The sequence below is a fragment of the Elephas maximus genome, chromosome 3 (genome assembly GCF_024166365.1).
Source record: "Elephas maximus indicus isolate mEleMax1 chromosome 3, mEleMax1 primary haplotype, whole genome shotgun sequence".
Classification (NCBI taxonomy): Eukaryota; Metazoa; Chordata; class Mammalia; order Proboscidea; family Elephantidae; genus Elephas; species Elephas maximus.
In genome coordinates this window covers 35630630-35647669 of record NC_064821.1, presented here as the reverse complement: position 1 = coordinate 35647669, position 17040 = coordinate 35630630, and the positions used below count along the sequence as shown (strand labels likewise).

General features: G+C 53.8%; 2 protein-coding genes across 13 annotated transcripts in view; one reads left to right on the top strand and one right to left on the bottom strand.

Annotated features, from left to right (window-relative positions):
• Positions 1-4781, bottom strand: part of LOC126072303 (ultra-long-chain fatty acid omega-hydroxylase) — a 97673-nt gene extending 92892 nt beyond the window's left edge. For 8 of the 11 annotated variants that reach the window (XM_049877263.1, XM_049877253.1, XM_049877255.1 and 5 more), the window contains exons 1-2: positions 3231-4781; positions 1-97 (exon numbers count right to left, since the gene is read on the bottom strand). The gene's annotated coding sequence lies outside the window, so the exon portion shown is untranslated. Of the gene's footprint in view, positions 98-2280; positions 2387-2857; positions 2902-3230 lie in introns of those variants that run through there. The other 3 variants (XM_049877256.1, XM_049877258.1, XM_049877259.1) reach the window with 3 other exon arrangements.
• A 789-nt stretch (positions 4782-5570) lies between these two features.
• On the top strand, positions 5571-16780 carry RASAL3 (RAS protein activator like 3). 2 transcript variants are annotated; one of them, XM_049877233.1, is made up of 18 exons: positions 5571-5923; positions 6062-6397; positions 7435-7571; positions 7691-7769; positions 7868-7929; positions 8292-8362; positions 9032-9149; positions 9241-9339; positions 10081-10614; positions 11267-11411; positions 11615-11759; positions 12842-13078; positions 13176-13377; positions 13483-13601; positions 14641-15022; positions 15446-15603; positions 16130-16193; positions 16298-16779. In XM_049877233.1, exons 2-18 carry the CDS (start codon positions 6076-6078, stop codon positions 16439-16441), a joined length of 3018 nt encoding a protein of 1005 aa, XP_049733190.1. In that variant the 5' UTR covers positions 5571-5923; positions 6062-6075; the 3' UTR covers positions 16442-16779. The 2 variants fall into 2 exon arrangements, with proteins under 2 accessions (XP_049733190.1, XP_049733191.1); XM_049877234.1 differs by lacking the exon at positions 5571-5923 and having other exon boundaries at positions 6078-6166; positions 6304-6397; positions 16298-16780.
• The last annotated feature ends 260 nt before the right edge of the window (positions 16781-17040 follow it).

The window sequence follows — 17040 nt, the reverse complement described above, 5'->3', positions numbered from 1 at the left end:
ATCAATCATTGGATGAGGGCTGTTCTCAAGGAGGTGTTCATCTGCCGACACTTTTGGGCTGCTTGTCACACAGGCAGTGTCTTAGTTCCCAGTGTTGCTGTAACACAAATACCACAAGTGGCTGACTTTAAAGAACATATATTTTCTCACAGTTCCGGAGGCTAAAAGTCCAAATCAGGGCCTTGGTTGCGTTGATTCTTCCCTTGCCGGTAGCCTAGGGAATTCCTTGGTTCCTTGGTGTTCTTTGGTTTGTAGGTGATCCTCACATGGTGTCTGTCTTCCCCATGTGTGTGTCTCTGTGTTTATTCTGGTCTTCTTATAACTCAGAAGTGATTACGTTTAGGATCCACTCTACTCGGGTATGATCTCATTAACATAACAAAAGAAAAACTCTATTTCCAAACAGAATCCATCCACAGGTGAAAGGGCCAGAATTCAGTACATATTTAGGGGGGATACAGTTCAATCCATCATGGGCAGTGTGGACTCCAGCTTCCACAGAAAGCCCTCAGGCACACATGCAGGTTCTGGGAGTTGGGAGGGGGGACAGCATGCTGGGGAGTGGTAAAGGCTGAGGGGGTACACCTGAGGGCATGCACCAAAAGGCTCTGCAAGATTGTAGCAAAGGGTGGCCTGAGGGGGTATGAATGAAGTGAGCACTTCTAAGGTGGGTGTACCTGCCCATACGTGTCCGGCTCCAGGAGAAAGGTCTTTGACCCTCAGTAAAGATCCCTCTCCTCAGGGCAGGCTACATAATTTGAGGGGTCCATGCAAAATGAAAATGTGGGACCCTTTGTTCAAAAATTAAGAATTTCACACTTCACCAAAGAAGATATTCAGGGAGCTAACAGACACAGGAGGAAATGCTTGTGATCATTAGCCATTAGAGAAATGCAAATCGAAACTACAATGAGATACCAATTTACCCCAACATTACTGGCACTATTAAAAAAAACAGAAAATAATTAATGTTGGGAGGCTGCAGGGAGATTGGAACTCTTATGCACTCACTACTGGCAGGAACATAAAACGGTACAACCACTATGGAAAATGATATGGCGTCTCCTTAAAAAGCTAGAAATAGAAATACCGTTTGGAAGTACAACAGAATGCTCCTTAGAAGCAAGGTTGGCAAGACTACATCTCACATACTTTGATCATGTTATCAGGAGGGATCAGCTCCTAGAGAAGGACATCATGCTTGACAAAGTAGAGGGCCAGAGAAAAAGGAAGATTCTCAACAAGATGGATTGACACAATGGCTACGACAGTGGGTTCAAGCATAACAACGATTGTGAGGTTGGTGCAGAACTGGGAATGTTTCATTTTGTTGTACATAGGAAATGACTCAACAGCACCTAACAACAACAGAAATACCATACGATCCAGCAATCCCACTCCTAGAGAAATAAGAGTCATCACATGAATAGACATATGCATACCCATGTTCATTGCAACATTATTCACAATATCAAAAAGATGGAGACAACCTAAGTGCCCATCAACAGGTGAATGGATAAACAAATTATGGTACATACACACAATGGAATACTACGCAATGGTAAAAAACAATGATGAACCCGAGAACCATCTCACAAAATGGATGAATCTGGAGGGCATTAGGCTGAGTGATATAAGTCAATCACAAAAGGACAAATACTATATGGGACCACTATTATAAAAACCAAGAAAAAGTTTAAACACAGAAAAAAAAAATCTTTGATGGTTATGAGGGAGGGGAAGGGTGGGGAGAGGAAGTCACTACCTAGAGAGTAGACAAGTGTCAGCTTTGGTGAAGGGAAACGCAACCCACAATATAGGGGAAGTCAGCACAACTTGAACAAGGCAAAGCCATAGAAGCTTCCTAGACATATCAAAACACCTTGAGGGACCAAGTTACTGGGGCTGAGGGCTGAGGACCATGGTCTCGAGGGACATCTAGGCCAGCTGGCATAGCATAGTTCATAAAGAAAATGTTCTTCAACCCACTTTGGTGAGTTGTGCCTGGGATCTATTAAAAGCTTTCAAGCAGCCATCTAGGATACATCTACTGGTCTTATCAAGTTGGGAGCAAAGGAAAATGAAGAAAACCGAAGACACAAGGAAAATATCAGTCCAAAGGACTAAGGGACCACATGAACCACAGCCTCCACCAGCCTGAGCCCAGAACTAGATGGTGCCCAGCTACCACCACCGACAGTTCTGACAGGAATCACAAAAAGAGCAGGAAAAAAAATGTAGAACAAAATATAAATTCACAAAAAAAAACACCAGACTTACGCGACTGACAGAGACTGGAGCAACCCCTGAAACTATGGTCCCTGGACACCCTCTTAGAACTGAAGCCACTCCTGAAGTCCACTTTTCAGCCAAAAATTAGATAGGCCTATAAAACAAACAATAACACACGAGAGGAATGTGCTTCTCAGTTCAAGCGATTTTACGAGATCAAATGGGCAACACTTGCCCAAAAACACAGACGAGAATGCAGAAAGGGACAGGAAAACTGGGTGAATGAACCCGGAGAACCCAGGGTGGAAAGGGAAAAGGGGAGAATGCTGACACATTGAGGGAATTGCAACCAATGTCACAAAACGATTTGTATACAAATTTTTGAATGAAAAACTAATTTGTGCTATAAACTTTCACCTAAAACACAAACCAAAAAAACAACCCATTGCCACTCATAGCAACCCTATACCCACTAACCCAAGAGTAAAACTCCCCCATAGCATTTCCAAGGAGCAAATGGTGGGTTCGAACTGGCAATTTTTTGTTTAGCAGCCAAGCTCTTAACCACTGCACCGCCACCACTCTGACCTAAAATATAACAAAACCGAAAAAAAAAAAAAATTACCATTGAGTTGACTCCGACTCATAGTGACCCCATGTGTGGAGAGTAGAACTGCGCTCCATAGGGTTTTCAAGGCTGTGACACTTTGGAAGCAGATCACCAGTCCTTTCTTCTGAGGCACCTCTAGGTGGGCTCAAATCACCAACCTTTCTTAGTAGTTGAGCACTTAACTGTTTGGGCCACACGATGACTCCACTTTTGGTTAGTAGCTGAGTGCAAACCATTTGTACCACCTAGGGACCTCAACACCCGAAACAGTAGAGCATTAAACTAAGCCTGGGGCCCTTCTGAATATGGAGCTCATCTGGGGGCGGGGGTAGTGGATCTTGTGCAACCCTTCCCTACCCCCCAACCCATGGATTCTGGTCATACCTACCTTTTCACAAACTGCTTCTTCTAGCCGGCACATCCTTTGTATGGCTGGCTCCTTATCTTGCTTCAGGTTGTAAATGTCACCTCCTCAAGGAGGCCCTCCCTGATTTTTCCAGCTCAAAGAGCATCACTTCAGCTTAGTGCTACTCCAGTTCAACTAGAAATGTGCTTCGTTTGCCTTCAGAATCTGTCTCCCTCACGGGCCTGTAAGCTCTAAGTCTGTTTAGTTCTTGATTCTCCAGCCCTCAGCACAGAGTAGGGTTTCAGGAAACACTTGTTGAATAAAAGAAGACTCTCAGAATGAATCTTTTGAAACTGATATTCTCATCCTGTTGTACAAATCAGGAAACCAAGGCTCGGAGACAGGAAGTGACTTGCCTGGGGTCACACAGCGAGAGAGGGGGGCCACCTGGCACTCAACCACCCCCCACTCCCATCCAGCTCCTGGCACTCTGTTAATTCTCACACTGACTCGTATTTCTCAGATCAACCCACTTCTTTTTTCCAAGTAAACATTGGTTGAGATAAAACAGAGATACAGAAAATGCACAAAAAAGTTTATCTATTGCTCAGTGAATTTTCAGAATGGAACGCACCCATGTAACCAGCATCCAGCTCCAGAAATAGAATACATTAAATTTATGTTACGTGAATTTCACCTCAATAATAATAGAAATAGAACATGACCATTTCCCAGAGCCCACCTCCTGTCCCCTCCCAGTCCCTATTCTGACTTGTTATACATAGTTTTGCCTGCCTTTGAACTTTACATAAATGCAGTCATAGAGTTTAAACTCTTGATTGTCTGTTTGAGTTTTTTGTTTTGTCTTTCTTTTGGGGGCTTTTTGTTTTGTTTTTTGCTCATCATTGGGTTTATGATTCCATCTGAGTTGAGTTGTTCAGTAGTTTGTTCTCATTGCTGTATAGTACTCCATCGTGGGACGAGGCCCCAATGTATCCATGCTATTATATATGAACACTTACATTATTTCTAGTTAGGGGCTATTACAAATGGGATACATTTACATGAAATATCTAGAAGTGGCATAATGTCGTGTATTGAATTGTGTCCCCCAGAGATGTCTGTCAGCTTGGCTGGGTCATAATTCCCTTATACAATTGTATGAGTGTCTACCATTTTGTCTTCTGATGTGATCTCCCTGTGTGCTGTGAATCCTATCACTATGATGTAATCAAATGGATTCGTGGCAGTTATGTTGATGAGGTCTACAAGACTAGGAGTGTCTTGAGCCAATCTTTTTCGAGGTCTGGAAGAGAGAATTGGGCAGAGAGATGTGGGACCATCATACCACCAAGAGAGCAGCGCCCGGAGCGGAGCGCGTCCCTCGGACCTGAGGTTCCTGCGCTGGGATGCTCCCAGGCCAAGGGAAGGCCGATGACGGGAAGTTTACTGCAGGGCCGACAGAGAGAGAGCGCCTTCTCCTGGAGCTGACACCCTGGATTTGGACTTGTAGCCTACTAGACAATGAGAGAATGGATTTCTCTTTGCTGGGGCCATCCACTTGTGGTATTTCTGTTGTAGCAGCACTGGATGACTATGAAACATACGTATAGATACCAAAGCTTATTAGTGGCTACCAAGGGTGGGAGGGATGGGGAAGGGAGAGTCATTGCTTAGGGGGCTCTGAGTCTCTGTTAATGGCGATATAATAATTTAAAAACGGATGGTGGTGATGGTTGCACAACATAAAAGTGATTAATGTCGCTGAATTGTACATGTAAAATACGTTGAAACGGCAAATTCTTTGTTATATATATATATACTCACTACAATTATATCTATATTATATGTACATATACATAAGGAGCCCTGGTGGTTCAGTGGTTAAGCACACAGATGCTAACCGAAATGTCAGCAGTTCGAATCCACCAGCATTTCTGCAAGAGAAAGGTGTGGCAGTCTGCTTGCATAAAGATGACAGCCTTGGAAACCCAATGGGGCAGTTCTACTCTGTTCTGTAGGATCGCTATGAGTTGGAATTGGCTTGATAGCAATGAGTGGTACGTGTATATATATTATATATATATAAAAGTATATATACATTTTTAATAGGCTTGGTAGGTGGCACAGTTTGCGCTCAACTGCTAAGCTAAATGTTGGCAGTTCTAACCCACCCACCAGCACTGCAGAAGAAAAAGGCCTGTCGATCTGCTGCTGTTAAGATTACAGACAAGGATACTCTGGGTCAGTTCTGCTCAGTAACACATGGAGTTGCCATGAGTCAGAATCAACTCCACGGCAACTCACATCAAGAACGGGCATTTCTGCTGGGTGCACAGCTGGTAGTAGAATTGCTGGGCCATTGGAGAGGTGTGTGTTCACTTTTGGTAGGGCATCCCAAACACTTCTCCAGCGTCGGTGAATCTCTCTACATTTGAACAGTAGTGAACGAGAGTTCCCGTTGCTCCATACTCTCACCAGCCTGTGCCCATTTTGCAGAGAAGGCAACCGAGGCTCAGAGAGACTGCCTCCTGCTCAGTGAGGGACTCTGGATCCTTCTGGCCAGAAACCTACTGCCATCTCTTCTCCCCTCAGCATCCTGCCCCCGCTGTGCCCTCCCAGCCTGGTTGCGGGGTGGGGTGGGACAGACAGGGTCACGTGGAGTTGGGTTCAGCAGGAGGAAGCCAGGCAGGGTGCAGACGGCTGCTGAGTCTAGGGCTGGTCAGGAAATCGAGGTAAGGGAGCAACTGCAGGAAGGGAGTGTGTGTGCCCCCAAGGGGGTCCCTAGTGGCAGACCTGAGAGTGGGAAGGGGGCCAAGATGAGGGTGGCATGTGGGCAGACAACAGGCAGAACTGTCAGCCTCTCTCCCCAGGGGACCCCCCCACCATGGACCCACCATCACCCTGCCGAGCCTCCCAACCCCAGCTCACAGCCCCCACCTCGCTGAGCTCCTACCGCTGGCACACAGGGAATGGCGGTGAGAAGGGGGCTGGAGGGTCCCGCTGGGGTCGCTTCACGGGCTGGGGAAGGGCGCTGAGCCACCCGGAACCCGTGGTCAGCAGCCAGCCAGCACCTCGCTCGCTGTTCCGTCGTGTCCTCTCCGCACCCCAAAAGGAGCCGAGGACGAGCCGCCTCCGGCTATCCAAGACCCTCTGGGGGAAGCATAAGAGCCCACCACTGGAGCCGGAGCCAGAGACACAGCACCCAGGTACATAGGTCCCCCACCCTGAGCCTGGGCTGGGCTGGGAGGCCGGATGCTTGGGTTTTGTCTGCCTCCAGAGCATCAGCTCTACAGACACAGGAAGCTGTGGGGACTGCAAAAGCTCAGCAGGAAGTGGCTGGGGCCCAGCTGCCCTCTTCCCTCTTTCCACCTAACCCAGGGCCTGGGGGCTGGGGGGAATGGCCAGGCAACCAGGGGCTGGGAGTCCAATCTGGGGAAAAGACAAGGAATAGACCCAGAGTAGCACTGTCCAGATGCCAAATGGCTCTCAGCCTTGACAGATTTCCTATATCCGATGGACCAGGCTCATCCTCTCCTTACTAGATATCCACCTCAGCTGCCTCGTATTCTCCTGCCCTCTAGCCTGACCGTTTTCTGTTCCTTTGAACACTTTCCACCGTAGATTGGTTATTTATGTAAGGGACCACAGCTGGTGTCTTGTATTATAACCTCTGGGACCTACCCGCTGTCCTGGTTAAGACAGAAGATTTGTGTCTGAAGCCTGGCTCAACCATTCATGAGCTGTGTGACCCTAGGCAAGTCACTCAAATTCTTTGGGCCTCAGTGTCCTTCTCAGTAAAACTGGGGTTATGATAGGGCTGTTGGAGGATTAAATGAGAGAAGGTGTATAAAAGAGTCGACACAGTACTGAGTACATAGCAGATGGGCTGTGTCCAGATGTCAAATGGCTCTCAGCTCCAACGGGTCTCTTCTCATATCTGATGGCCCAGGCTCATCACCTCCTGCCTGGATATCCATCTCAGCTGCCTCCTGCTCTCCATATCTTAATTTCTTCACCTCCTTGAGCCTCAGTTTCCCCATCAGTCAAATGGGAATAATTGGTTGGTGGGTACAAGGCCCAGAGAGGGGTAGAGACTTACCTAAGGTCATACATTCTGACCTGGTTGCTGGGAAGGAGGCAAGGCACCTAGGAGAGAACTCCTAATGGGGCTTGATAAATGGAGAGGGGGGCCTGAGGGAGAGGAAAGGACTCCCAGGTCCCCAGTACCTCATCCTCTGCCCAGAGCCAGAGCTGGAGCCAGAACCAGAGCCTCCTGCCCCACAGATTCCTGAGGCCCCTGCACCTGATGTGCCTGTCTGGGACATTGGGGGCTTCACCCTGCTTGATGGAAGACTGGTGCTGCTTGGGGGCGAGGAGGAGGTGAGAAGGATCCCATGAGTGGGGTGGGGGATGCGAGAAAGACTGAACAGTGGTTTGCCTCTCCCTTTGCATGCCTGCCTGTCTCCCTTTTCTGACTACCCTCTCCTGTGGGGGAACAGGGTCTCCGACGGCCCCGGATGGGGAGCGGGAGCTCTGAAGCCAGCATCCAGGTGGCCGTGGGGAACCTCAGGGATCCGGGTAAGCTTGAAGAGTGGAGAGGGCTTGAGAGCCTCTCAATGTGGGGCAGAATCTAAGATGATCCCAAACCCCCAACCTCCCACCCCTAACCACTACAGATCGGACCCCCGGAAGGACTGAACCAGAGGCTGCTGGTCTCAACCAGGTCCACAATGTTCGGGTGAGGCAGCCAGCAGAGGTGGGAAGGATTGGGGGGAGATCAAAGATGCCAAGACCCTCAGAACTGAAAGGGCATTCTTACTGTGAGGTCCTGAACAGCTCACTGCTCCTTAGTGTTCCCATCTGTCTAATGAAGCTAATGAAAGAACATTCCTCTCAAGACTGTTTATGAGAACTCAATACAGAATGCAGAAAAGCATAAGGAGATGCTTCAGAACAGGAGCTGTTGGTTGCCCTTATTATTACTCCTGCTAATGCAGCTTGAGCTTCAAGGCCAGTAGATCCTCTGGGAGACCCTGGGGCAAAGAAGGAGCTGAGGATGGAACACAGGGTTCTGTTCAGCTGACATCCTCCTCCCCACAGGGGTTACTCAAGAGGCTGAAAGAGAAGAAAAAGGCCAGATCGGAGCTGGGAGCCAATACTCCCCGGGATGGGTAAGGGTCTCTGAGGGGCTGGAGGACCTGGATTAGAGTGTTGCCCCCTCCCCCTCCTCTATCAACCTCTATCAAACAGCCCCTACTGCCCCCTCTGTGTCCTGCCCCACTGGGCGACACTGGGATCACTGAGAGACCCTCCATGGACCCAGCTCTCCGTCCGCAAGGATAAAAGAGGCGCTAAATCAACATCCTAGTCTGGCAGTGCCAGGGAAAGCTTCCTGGACATTGACTCCTGAGCTCGGATCCGAAGAGTGGGTGGAAGTTAACCAGGCCAAGAGGGGCAGGAAAAGCATTCTAGGCAGAAGGAACAGCACGTGCAAAGGCCAAGAGGCCAGAAGGAGCTTTGCATATTCAAGAGGCAAAAAGAAGGCAGATGTGGTTGGAGCTCGGAGAATGCGGGAAGGAGTGGAGGGCAATGAATTCAACAGGTTGACAAGGGCTGGACTATGTAGGGTCATGCAGGCCATCGCTAGGAGTTTGAGGGTTATCCTAAGAGCCTGGAGAGCCACAGGGGGCTTGGAAGGAGGGAAGAAACAGGATGCAATTTAGGTTAAAGTCCACCCAGGTCTCTCTACACCTTTGAAGAGTGTGTGTGCGTGTGTGTGCGCGCGCGCGCGTGTTTGTGTGTAGAATGACCCCTCACTTGCCCCTCCCCATGCCTCCCAGTGCCCTGGGCTCTCGGGAATCGCTGGCCACACTCTCTGAGCTGGACCTGGGCGCCGAGCGGGAAGTGCGGGTCTGGCCGCTGCACCCCAGCCTGCTGGGGGAGCCCCACTGCTTCCAGGTAAGCGCGGGAAACCCTCACCTCGGTCCCAACTCCAACCCTTTGGCGCCATCCTGGCTTCAACCCCATCCCCGGACCCCTGCCCCAACAGGTAACGTGGGCAGGTGGAAGCCGCTGCTTCTCTTGCCGCTCAGCTGCTGAGAGGGACCGCTGGATAGAGGACCTTCGTCGCCACTTCCAGCCCAGCCAGGTCAGCGTTCCGCAGAAGTCCCACCCAGCACCCGGGGACCGCCCCTTCCACCCTCTCCAAATCCCGCCCATGCCACAACCTTGCTCCCTAGACACACCTGCCCCACCCAAGCTGACTTTTGCAACAGGGGAATCCCCCTTCTTTGGTATACAACCCTCACCCCCGGCACAGTGGGCCCGCCCCTTCCACCCTCTCCAAACCCCGCCCGGTCAAACTCCGCCCCAAGATCCACCTGCCCCCCCCCCAAGCTTTTCGCAACAGCTCCGAGACACGCCCCCCATTCAGTTCCGGACCCGCCTACCAGGCAGTCGCCACGCCCCCCTCCGCGGCATCTCTCGCAGACTTGGAGCCCTCGTCTCTCAGGTTGTTGGTGGCTGTCCAGTCAGTTCCGACTCATGGCGACCCCATGTGTGCAGAGTAGGACTGCTCCACTGGGTTTTCAAGGCTGTGACCTTTTGGAAGCAGATCTCTGGGCCTGTCTTCCTACCCAGGTGCCTCTGGGTGGTTCGCCTGTCAACTTAGTAACGGAGAGCTTAACCATTTGCGCCACCCAGGCACTTCTGCTATCTTAAGGAGACCCCCAAAAAGCTAGGCAGCTTCCGCAGAGCCACGTGAGGACCCCCGTTCCTCCACTCTCTCCCCCTCGGAGCCCAGCGATCCTCCTAGGGCCACGGAGCACGGGTGCGAGGCTCTGAGCTGCCCGTGCCCCCTCCCTCCGCTGACACGCCACCTGGTCCCCAGGACAACGTGGAGCGGGAGGAGACGTGGCTGAGCGTGTGGGTGCACGAGGCAAAGGGACTACCACGGGCGGCGGCGGGCGTGCGCGCCGAGCTGTGGCTGGACGGCGCACTGCTGGCACGCACCGCGCCGCGGGCCGGCCCCGGCCCTCTCTTCTGGTCCGAGCGCTTCCACTTCGCAGCGCTACCACCTGCGCGGCGCCTGTCGCTGAGGCTGCGCGGCGCGGGCCCGGGGGGCGCGACAATGGGTCGCGTGGCGCTGGCGCTGGCGGAGCTGGGCGCGCCCCGCGGCCCGGCCGCCGGCCTGGAGCGCTGGTTCCCGCTTGAGGGGGCGCCGGCTGGCGCAGCGCTGCGGGCACGGGCTCGGGCGCGACTGCTGCGCGTGCTGCCGTCTGAGCGCTACAAGGAGCTGGCGGAGTTCCTCACCTTTCACTACGCGCGCCTCTGCGGGGCGCTCGAGTCTGCACTGTCCGCGCAGGCCAAGGAGGAGCTGGCGGCCGCCATGGTGCGCGTGCTGCAGGCCACCGGCCGGGCACAGGTGCGGCGCTGCGACGGTGCGGACCTGGGGGCCCGGGGCCGGGAGGACCGCGCGCTGAGGGTGGGTCCTGAACTTAAACGGCGAGGGGCGAGGTTGAACATCAATTATAAGGGACTGGTCTTTTTTCACGGGTAGTCAGCTACGAGCGGTGGGTAGGCTCGGGGGGCGGGACCTAAGTAGCACCTGCGAGAGGCGAGGCCTAAGCTTCAGCTGCGAGGGGCGGGAACTGAGCAAGTTATAAGGGGCGGCTCACTGCGAGGGGCAGGGCGTGAGTGTCACTTGTGAAGTTCCGGGCCTGGGCATCAGCTGCGAGGGGCGGAGCCTGAGCTTCAACTGCTAGAACAGGTTTCGAGCAATAGCTGCGAGGGGCAGAAGTACAGCAACACCTATGAGGGGCGGGTCAACTGAGAATGGTGGAGCCTGAAGAGCACCTGTGAGAGGCGGGGTTAGCTGCGAGGAGCGGAGCCTGAGCTGGGCCGCAGGTCTAAAAGGCTCAGTTTCTGCTGTAAGGGGTTCCAGACTATTGTAAGCTCCAGCGACATCGGTGCGGCAGCAATGAGGGGCGGGCTTGAGCCCCAGGTGTAAGGGGTGGGCCTAGGGACTGGATTCCCGCGGCTCAATCTGCGCCATGCCATCCTCCTACCCTGCCCAGGCACTGGTGACAGACCTGGGCACCGCAGAGCTGGCACGCTGTGGAGGCCGCGAGGCGCTGCTGTTCCGGGAAAACACACTGGCCACCAAAGCCATCGATGAGTACATGAAGCTGGTAGCACAGGATTATCTCCAGGAGACCCTGGGTGAGCTGAGGGGGTGGGTGTCAGAGTACTGGGCTGGGGGTCCTGGGTAACCTAGACGCTGGTGGTGGGTGGCGATGGGATCCTAGGATGGAGGTTGGGGACTCCCAGAGATGTTAGGTGTCTCTGGGGTGAGTTGGAGGGCTGGGTGTGGTAGGTGTTGGTGGTCATGTGCCCCGATCCGGTCCGGCTATGCTGGGTTGCAGGGCAGGTTGTTCGGCGTCTCTGTACCTCCACTGAGGACTGTGAGGTGGACCCCAGCAAGTGCCCGGCGCCTGAGCTGCCCCAGCACCAGGTCAGACTGCGAGAAGGCTGTGAGGAGGTGTTCGAGAACATCGTCCACTCCTATGAGTGAGAATCAGGGGCCCCAGCACCTGCACCTATCCCTGTCCTCAGTCACTGTGCTGACCCTGGCCCCCAATTAAGATTACCAGATGAAATACAGGACACCTAGTTAAATTTTGGCCCACTATTTGAGACACGTTGTAGTTGTTGTTAAATGCCATCAAGTCAATTCCAACTCATGGCATGGCGACCCCATATGTTACAGAGCAGAACTGCTCCACAGGATTTTCTTGGCTGTAATCTTAACAGAAGCAGATTACAGTACCCCTGGGTGGGTTCAAACCACTGACCGCTAGGTTAGCAGTCAAGTGTAAACCATATGAACCACTCAGGAGCCTATATTTGGTACATACGTATACCATAAAATTATCTCTAGTTTATCTGAAATTCAAGTTTCACTGAGTGTCCTGAAATTTTATTTGCTAAATCTGGCAATCCTACCCCCCATGCCGTACCATCTGACCCCAAGTAACATGGGACCCAATCCTTTGTCTTCTAACCCCGGTTGACCCATACCCCAATCCCATGCCACCTGATCCCAGTTAACATGGGACCTCAATCTTATAACCTCTGACTACAGGTGACACCATACACCCAACTCCATGACCCTGATCTTAAGTGACTCTGAACCCCAAATCCATATCTACTGACCACAGGTATCCTGGGATTCCAATCCCTTGACTTCTGACCCTCAGTGAACCTGTACCCCTAACCTCAAGGTAACATGGGACATCATGATTTCCCATGACTTCTGACACTAGGTGACCCTGTACCCCAATCTTGTCCCACTTCATATCATGTGCTCTGGCATCCCAATCTTATGTTCAATTATAGCTACAACCCAAGCTCATGAACTCTATCTCCATGTGATCCACGTATATACCCAACACCAAGGTTAGGGACTCCAGGATTCTCTACCATTACACCATAAACCCTGACCCCAAGCAGATGCATAACCTCAAGCAACATAATCCTTGATGTCCCAATCCAGATTACAGGTGGCTCCTGATCCCTGACTTCATGACCTTGACCACACATGACCTTTATGCCCATACCCTCCCCTCTGATCATTGTCTCTTCTGCCCCAGCTGGTTCCCAGCAGAGCTTGGCACCGTGTTCTCAGGCTGGCGGGAAGCATGCAAGGCACGTGGCTCTGAGGCTCTGGGCCCAAGACTGGTATGCGCTTCTCTCTTCCTGCGACTCCTGTGCCCTGCCATCCTGTCGCCCAGCCTCTTTGGCCTGGCCCCAGAGCATCCAGCACCTGGCCCAGCCCGCACCCTCACACTGATCGCCAAGGTCATCCAGAACCTTGCCAACCGTGCCCCGTAGGTGCTGGGAGGCTGGGGGGAGTGCATGTAGGTGGGGGGTGAGGGGAAGAGGTACTGGTACTTGGCCTGACTCACCCAGCCCGGCCCCGCCCAGGTTCGGTGAGAAGGAGGCCTACATGGGCTTCATGAATAGCTTCCTGGAGGATCGAGGCCCAGCCATGCAACACTTTCTGGACCAGGTGGCCACAGTGGATGTGGACGCAGCACCCAGTGGTTACCAAGGTGGCAGCGACCTGGCCCACCAGCTGGCAGTCCTCCATGCCCAGCTCTGCACCATCTTTGCTGAGCTTGACCAGGTGTGGCCTGAGCCCTGAGTGCAGGATATGTGTAGGGAGGCAAGAAGGCAGGGAACCTCTGGCCCCAGAGAGCCTGCTCAGTGTCCTCCCCACATGCCTCACCAGGCCACCCGGGACAGCCTGGAACCTCTGCCCACCATCCTACGAGCGATCGAGGAGGGCCGGCCTGTGCCCGTGTCAGTGCCAATGCGTCTCCCGCCACCCCCAGCCCAGGTCCACACCAGGTAACCTGGCCTGCCTCAGATGTGGTCCAGGTTCTGATGGGTAGGGGCAGGATCATGTCAGAGGTCAGGCGCAGGGTAACATTGGGATCAGTGTCAGACACAGCATTGCACAGAGGTCAGAGACTGGAGACAGGGTCATGCCAGGGATCAGGGAGAGGTCACATCTAGGGTCAGAGAGAAAAAATGACATTGTGGTCAGAGGTGAGGATTGAGTCTCAGGCAGAGGTTGGAGATGGGATCAAATCAGTGGTCAAGTTGGGGTCAGATGTTAAGATGTGGTCAGGGACAGGTTGTTCTTGTAAGTAGAAGGCAGGCCCAGAGTCAGATGGGGGTCAGAAGATGGGTCAGGGTTATGTCAGGGGTCATCAGCAGGGTCATATTTGGTGTCAGAGGTCAGGACTATGTTCTATCAGGGGTCAGGAAGAATATCAGTTTAAGGTCAGAGATTGGAGAAGGGACAGGGTCATGATGGGAAGGAAGAAGGTACCCTTTTGAGCAGAGATCAGGCCCAGGGTCAGATTGGAATGAGAGGTTACAGAGAGGGTCAGATCAAGGGTCCCATGGTGTTAGAGGTCAGGGATGAAGTTAGAGTTAGAGTGGAATTATGTCGTGGGCTATAGAGAGAACCATACTGAGGATGACATTGTGGTCAGAAATTAAGGACAGGGTCACATCAAAGTCAGAGGGCACAACAAGATCCCATCAAGGACAGGGTCACATAGAAGCAAAAGATTAGGCGAAGGGTCATTTCTAGGTCCCTGGGTGGTGCAAACTCTCGACTACTAAGCTAAAGGTTGCCTGTTCAAACCCATCCAGCAGTACCATGGAAGAAAGGCCTGGCTATCTGCTTCCATAAAGGTTACAGCCAAGAAAACTCCATGGAGCAGTTCTACTCCGTAACACAAAGGGTTGCCATGAGCCAGAATCGATTCCACAACAATAGCTTTGGTTTTTGTTGGGAGGTCCTTTCTGGCCAGAGGTCGGATGGGGTCAGCTTAGAGGCCAGTTGAGAGTCTGAATCTCCCACCCCTACCCCCAGCTTCTCCGCAGGGGAGAAGCCCGGCTTCCTGGCCCCCCGGGACCTTTCCAAGCACACTCCTCTCATCTCCAAGAGCCAGTCCCTGCGCAGCGACCGCGGTGCAGGTGGTTGGGCCCGGCCACGGCCAGAGGAGGAGCAGCGGCCTCGGCCAGTGCAGCGTACGCAGAGCGTCCCAGCGGGCCGCCACGCTCGCCGCCGTCCGTCGGTAGGGCCCCGGCCGCGGCCCAAGGGATCCCTGCGCACAGGTCCCGCGCCCCGCGGCAGGCCCTGGACCGGGGTCTCCACCTCCCTGCCTCGGAAGCCGTCCGTGCCCTGGCAGCGCCAGCTGGATGAGCCGCGGGACCGAGATCAGGCGCCAGGCACGCACCGACCCGTGGGCAAGGTGAGCTCTGGCCCAGGTCCGTGCAGGGGAGAGAAGGGGGAGGAGGGCTGGGAAAAAGGCTGAAGGCAAAAAAAAAAAAAAAAAAGGCCGTTGCGGTGGGGGTATATTCCAACTCAGAGCAACCCTATAGGACAGAATAGAACTGACCCGTAGGGTTTCCAAAGAGCTGCTGATGGATTCGAACTGCCCACCTTTTGGTTAGGAGCCGAGTTCTTAACGACTGCAGGTTCAAATACCGTGCTCGCTGTGCTGTGTGACCCGGAGCCCTCTCTAAGCCTGTTTCCTCCTTTGTATTATGGGAGCGGTGCTCCCCAGAGGGGCACGGCGATGGTGAGGTAGAGTGCACGGGACAGCGGGTCAGGGTCTCCAGGGGGTGGAAGGGGCTGGACGGCAGGTCAGGTGACAGCTGCTCCTTCCCTACAGCTAGCCGAGCTGCAGTGCGAGGTGGCCGCTGTGCGCGAGGAGCAGAAAAAGCTGTCCAGCCTCGTGGAGGCTCTAGGCGCCCAGGTCCGGACCCTAGCGGAACAGCAGGAGAACCTGAGGGGCCAGCTTCAGGACCTGAACACCAGGCTCGGTGCTGGGTGAGCACCTCCCCCAGTTATCCCCGCCCCCCCGCCCGCCTGTAAGGCCCCGCCCCTTGCCCAGTCCGGCCCCCAGACAGACCTACTCCAATCAGATCTGCCTTGGCCCCGCCCCCTAGGGGTCGCGGGTCTTTCACTGGGGCCCTGCCCCAATCACACCCGGCAAGGTCCCCCCCTACCCCGGCCCTTGGTCAGCCACGCCCCTTTGTTCGCACTTTCCCCGGGTGGCCCTGCCCCCAGGGCTACAGGTCTTCTCATCCAGGCTCCACTGCCCAGTCAACCTCTCCCAATCAGGCTGGGCCAGGCCCTTCATTCAGGGGCCTCCCCCATCCTGGTGAGAACCCCACCCAGAACTTGCCAAGCCCCGCCTCCAAGGGTGGGTTAGCTGGTCCCGCCCCTTCCTTAGGCTTATTTAGGGCCCGCCCCCTCCCCAAGCCCAGTGGCCTGGGTCCTTGGCCCTCCACTGAGGAGCTGGAGGGGGGCTCCTCAGACTCTGACCTGCCTCCCTCGCCCCTGACCCTCACAGGACCTCGCAGTTGGAACCAGAGCGGGGCCCTCCAAGCAGTGAGGGCCACAGGCTTAAGAGTCTGGTGAGACCCCTGCCTGAGCCCTGGGGCACATCTGCTCGGTGGTGGAGCCAGGGGTGGGGTGCAAGCACCCTTGGCCCGGAGCCCATTGCCATTGCCTCCCCCAGGAGCGCCGCCTGGCTGAGGTGGAGAGTACTCAGGCTCAGCTGATGGATGCTGTCCAGAACTTGCAACTTCTACCCAGGACGCCCGGGTTCCAGAGCCAGCCCCTGACCCTCAAAGCACCCTGCGCCAACGGAAACACCACCTGAGTTGCCCATCCCGCCCACGTGGCCTGGGAGCAGAGAGACGGCTGTCTGGCAGGGGTGTCTGACCCTTGCTTCAGCCCTATGTGGCCTAGGGTGGGGAGTGGAGCTGCAGGTGCCAACTGGTCTAGCACTATGAGGTTGTCCAGTAAAACCTTGATTTCAGTAAAATCTGTGGTTTCTTTGACAATCAGAAAGCAACCTTTTCCCACCAACCATTCACCTCTCTCTGCCCTAATCAGGGGTGTCACGGATGTAAGGAGATTCTCATCACCTGTATGACCTTAGGCCTTTATCCTCCCAGAGCCTTGGTTTTCTCATCTGTAAAATGGATCTAAAGTTCTCTATAAAGTGGAAGAATCACAGTTAAAGTTGTTCAATGAAAAGTACCCATCATTGTTATGGGTAGCACCTGCTTCCCAGCAAAGCCCCTATCCCATCCCCAACACTCCTCAGACCCTGGAGGAGAGTAAGTCCCCAAATCCCAAGCCAGGCAGGGGTTGTGAACTTCCTCATTATGGGAGGTGGGTGAAGGAAGAGGTGGGTGGGTGTGGAGATGGCTGAGTTATTCGGTGAATGGTTGAGTAAATGATTGGTGCATTTGA